Below are 5,646 nucleotides of genomic sequence, written 5' to 3'. Positions count from 1 at the left end.
ACTGGGCTATTAATATCCCTCACGTTAGCAAACTGGACCAATAATGCCTTCATTTTAACAGCAGTCCACGTAAGCCTTCTCAAAGGCATTAATCAGCAGACATGGCATCCACGTAAGCGGATCTTTCTTAAGCCTGCTCCAATAATTCATTACCCCACAAAACAAATACCCAGTTATCAATCAAATATTATTGGACATTTTCCAATTATTAAACAAATTTCTAATTTCAGCACAATATTTTTCAGAAATCGCAAACCGAAATTGCAAAAAAAAGAATGAAAAACAACAACAAAAACAACAATCAATCAAAATTCAGAGAAAAATAAAAATAAAAATTTCAGACCCAGATGCTACAGTATCATCATCTTCAGAAGAAGAGGAACAAGAAAAGACCATCAAAAAAGAAGCCAAAGCTCACTGTTCATGAAAACTGTCAAGGTAAGGTAAAGACTGGTTTGGAAAAACAAAATGGGAAAAATATTGTGCTGAAATTAGAAACCCATTTAACAATTGGAGAAGGTCCAATAATATTTGATTGAAAACTGGGTATTTGTTTTATGGGCTAATGGGTTACTGGAGCAGGCTTAAGAGAGATTCACTTATGTGGATGCCATGTCAGCTAATTAATGCCTTTGGGAAGGCTTATGTGAACTGCCGTTAAAATGGGGCATTTGCATCTATACCCGCTTTTTGTGTCACATTTTAACTTGTGCCCGCTTTGCAAAAAAAATTGCAAGCGTACCCGCTTTTTCGCATAACTTCAGCACATGGGGTTAAAGTAGCAAAAGCAATCACGCAAAACTTCAGCTCTAGTAGCCGGGCCTGAAGTTCAGCTCTAGAGCTGAAGTTTTTGTGTTGTAACTGGGAAACTTCAGCTCTAGAGCTGAAATTTTTATGTTGTAACTGAGAAACTTCAGCTCTAGAGCTGAAGTTGTTGTTCTATATTTGATTAACTTCATCATGTTGCAAAGTCGAAATAGCAGCAACCAAGCTGCCATACATCTCCGCTTTGTTACATATCTACTCTGGTTTTATTTCGAACATCTTTTTAACCTATTCTCTTTATCGTATTGTAGGACATTCAAAACACTCACATACAGATGAGAAAGAAGCTGTTTTTTTTTCCAAAAAAATGCGCTGATTTTGAAAAAATAACTAGTTGTACTCTTGTATTTTACAAGCTAATAGATTCGTTATAAATATACTCTATTTGGAATTTCACATTATGTTTTGATTTTCCAAACTATTCTAAAAACGAGAATTCGTTATAAGTATGTTCCTTGTGCAAAATGATTATTATTCTTTTTATGGTGGAAGTCTTGCCTTTGCTGAGTGTAACTACAGATTGCTGTTTCTCCGTAGTAGAAGAAGAAGAAAGAATGAAGAAAATGAAGGAGCAGGAGAAAGGGAGCTGAAGTTATTTAAAAAATGGGTACAAGTTCAAAGTTTTAAAAAAAATGGGTATATGTTAAATGGGGGCGACCAAATAGGGCGCCCCGTACAATTTATGAAGGCATTATTGGTCCAATTTGCTAACGTGAGGGATATTAATGGCCCAGTTTGCTAACGGAGGACAAAATTGAGCTATATACAATAATTTAAGGATATTATTGAACCTTTTCCGTTGTTTTTTTAAAATCAGCACCCGCCCCCGTAAACACTTTAACCCGCCCCGCATCCGCACCGCACCGCCCCATTGCCATCCCTAATTCCGAAATGCATGGTCTCTTTCATACTTCAACCAGCCTCTTTCTTTTTCTCTTTCGTACACCAACTAGCGTCAATGCTTGAATTCACTACGGATTTCTTTTTTTCCTTTTTAATTTACAATTTGCCTTCCTCAAAACAGAAGCAACGGGTAAAACTTCAGAGTTGGTAATTCTCCTAAGGATTATTCGATGAGTATAAAAGCTTTTTATGCTCTATTCTATTCAAATTTTTTTCCACCGTAAAAGTGGGGTTTTCTTCATCTTGACGAGCATTTCTTATACATACAGACAGGGGCCGGGATGCTGACCAGCCCACTGCATGTGCAGTTGGGCTTAGTCCATGGTGAGGAACTTTGGGCCCACTTATTTAAGTGGCACCATATGTCCCCTTTTAAGTGTTGCTACTTCTTTGCTTATTATGGAGATGTCTATAATATTCATAATAAATTTTGAGTAAGGTACTACTTATGTATTAATAATATGCGTATAACTGTAGATAATTAATGTATAATCTATTCATATAGCTAGAAAAAGTAAACGATGAATCAGACTAGCTATTTATGTAAGATCCTTTATTCTTGCGTTGGGCCTATATTCTTTTGAAACCATCATTACACTCTTGATAAATTTTGTAGAAATGACATCAGGTAGCCACTTCAAAAGACTGTTATTTAGGAATTAGCCAGTGTATCCTGAATTTCAGTTTTTAGTTCAATTTTTCGGGACAAAATGTCTCGAATTATCCTGAAGTTAAAATTTTTTAGTTTAAAATTTTAGAATAAAATAAGTACTGATTAAATAGCATCCCTGAGAATGGGTATATGTGCACTTGCCCCTTAATTATCCCTAAGTCAAATCCGTAATTAGGATTTGCTATAGCGTTCGATTATCAAAGCGGTATACAGAGACGCACTAAATTTAGTTAAATATCTTCAATACAATGTATAAAGCTATCTTGCCACTATATCAACATAATTTTTCGGTCTGTTATACCCTTTGTTCTGTTGGAGGAATTCATCAAATGAAAGAAGCTGACTAGCAAGCTGCGGATGTCGGGTCTGAAGAAATGGCTATGTTTCTTTAGCAACAAGTTAGGGGTAATGGTGCCATTGGTAGGACCAACCTTGTCCCCAACCATGGTCGATCGAGCTCTTCGCAACAAATTCAGCTAAACCCACTAAACTATGTTTCCGATTATATAAAGATCATATAAATATATGCAAAAGAAATATAAAGTGTATATTAAAAAAGGATCGTATCCATTCTGAATCCACTAACTTTAAATTTTAGATTCGTCTTTGATAATAGTCGCGGTAACGCGTTCGCAATGAGGGCACATAGTGAGGGTGGATGCGGGACGCGGCTGGCAGCTGTGTGGTGATAACACTGTTGGCGGGCCTGCTTTCATGGCTCTTAATTCCTGCACTTCTTTTTTCAGTCTTCGGTTTTGTTCGGTTAATGATCCAAACCATCTCTTTAAGTACTCACATTCCAGCTCCGTTTGCTTCAGCTTGCTCCTGTATAAAGACAAATAGTGCAAATATTATGAGTTTATGACTAATCAACATGCTTATTTTTGTAACTTATTAACATGTTAGTATAAAAATATTGATTACACCTAAAGTTATAGCCTAGTGGTGAATGAAGTGGATCGACAACCATGAGGTCTTAGGATCAAAATGTAACGGCCAGAGGCAGATCCAGGATCTAAAAATGGTAAGGGCACCACTGTCAAATAAAAATAAAGCAAATGCTGGAGTGGGAATCAAACCCAAGCAGCGCACTAAAAGTCAAGTTGTACACCCCTCAAATCAACTAATGCAGTTGCCTAAGTTTTGAGTCTTAGGGTTCCAATAAAAATATATACTTGTTATTTAAGATATATACATATACTTTTTCGAAGTTATTGGGGACTAGTGATCCCCGTACCCTGAGGGAAGGCCTGTCTCTGCCTGCGAAGACAAAAATATTAAGTGATTTCTTTCTATATGTCCACCCTAATTGGTGGACAAAATTACCTGTTGTTGGAGGTAGCAAGTTCGGACACCATGACTATCAAAATATCGATTGCACCTAAGGGTCCTGCGGCCGAGTTGTCAATGAAGTAGATCGAGAATCATGAGGTTTTAGGTTCAAAAGCGATTGACAAAAATATCATGTGATTTCCCCCTTGTGTCCAGCTTTGGCCGGTAGACAGAATTACCTGGTGTGGTAAGTAGCATGTCTGGACACCATGATTACCAAAACTAAAGGATAAGAAATAAAATATATAGAAATACCGACTTTGAATCTTACAACTTTCTAAGAATTGTAGTAGAGTTATTAGACCTTAGACGACTGCAATGTTTATTCGAAAAAGGAAACTATTTTTTTCTCATTTTTTTCCTAGTGATCTGGTCCTGGGAAGTTAGTAGTTGATGCTTCAGAAGCAGTAGTGTAGTAACTACACTTTTTGCACGTCTGAAAAGAAAAGAAACTGTTGGAAAATTCTAAAGTAATTAATGCAATAATAAATCTTTCTTCTAACTTTAAATGCACGTGCATGAGAGACATTATGGCTAGCTAACACCTGAAAAGGTTGATCTACAAAACTGTTTTGTGGCACAATATTATATGCATGGTCCGGAATATTGGACTAGTTAAAATACTAGTAGTATATCTTTTTAACAGTTGACTAATTAAATGCTCAAATTGACCAATTATTCTTCTATAAACTAACAGTATATGACTACATGAAATTGTCAATAATAATATTGATTTGGTAATATAAAAATACAGTAAATAACTTGCCACAATCGAAATACAGTTAGATAGTACTCCCTCCGGTCCAAAATAAGTGATTTTTTGGCCTTTTTTTATGGTCCAAAATAAGTGATTTTTCCAGATTTCAAGAATGAATTAATTATTTTTTTCCTATATTGTCCTTGGAGTAAAGGTTAATATGGTCAATTCTATTGCTAATTAATGCTAAAAGGTGGATTTCTTAATCTGTGTGAAAACATCCAAAAAATCACTTATTTTGGACCGGGGGGAGTATAAAAGTTTTTACATTGTAAGTGTATACTCCATCCATTCCAGTTTGTGTAAACCTATTTCCTTTTTGGCCCGTTCCGAAAAGAATGACCCCTTTCTAATTTGAAAACAATTTAGCTTAAACTTCTAATTGTACCCTTAATGAAAATCTTTTATAACCACACAAATACTCTGGACCTTTTTTTGACTTGTTTAGGACTGCAAATTTCAAAAGTCTTTATTTTTTCCTAAATTTCGTGTCAAATCAAATAAGTTCACATAAATTGGAACGGAGGAGTATAAGTTAACTTTATTATTAACCAAAGTTATTGAGAAGCAAATGTACATGCGTAGGACCACTTATTAATTATGGTTACATTCCGACAATATCTATACATGAAGATTGATTTTATACCATAGCAATTGTAATATTAGTGTTACGTGCGTATCATAAAATTATATGCATATCCTCCCTTTATTTTTCTTTAATTGTATTCTAATATAACTGTTGTGGCCATAAATATACTCCAAGGAAATAGTACTTAATTGTATGGTATGTAACACATGCTGACTTTTGGAACCTCATTGTACTCTTTAACATAAAAAGTCATGAATTCTACTCATGGACTTTAATAAATAGCTACCTGCGTGTCTGCCCCGTATTTACCAACATTATTAGTAGCTGCTTTTTATTGACCTTTGAACTAGCCTCTCCTACCTCCACCTTTATCGAAGCACAAAGATTCAATATTTGAAGTTTATAAGTTTTTATAACTTTAAATTAATATTGTCACAGTAGTTAAATTCACAATCAAATATTTTATAAATATTTTAGTGTATATATATATATATATATATATATATATATATATATATATATATATATATATATATATATATATATATAAGCAAAAATTAATGGGTT

At 34.6% G+C, this 5,646-nt stretch overlaps 1 protein-coding gene across 1 annotated transcript in view; it reads right to left on the bottom strand.

Annotated features, from left to right (window-relative positions):
* The window catches only part of LOC109236140 (homeobox-leucine zipper protein HOX3-like), a 5,270-nt gene continuing 2,390 nt past the window's right edge, over positions 2,767 to 5,646 (bottom strand). The window contains exon 4 of the mRNA XM_019402356.1: positions 2,767 to 3,226. Coding sequence (XP_019257901.1) covers positions 2,989 to 3,226 — 238 coding nt within the window. The 3' untranslated portion in view covers positions 2,767 to 2,988. The remainder of the gene's footprint in view (positions 3,227 to 5,646) is intronic.

This window comes from Nicotiana attenuata, chromosome 12 (genome assembly GCF_001879085.1).
Source record: "Nicotiana attenuata strain UT chromosome 12, NIATTr2, whole genome shotgun sequence".
Classification (NCBI taxonomy): domain Eukaryota; kingdom Viridiplantae; phylum Streptophyta; class Magnoliopsida; order Solanales; family Solanaceae; genus Nicotiana; species Nicotiana attenuata.
The sequence above is the reverse complement of the archived record's forward strand: the minus strand, read 5'-3'. Positions and strand labels throughout refer to the sequence as shown.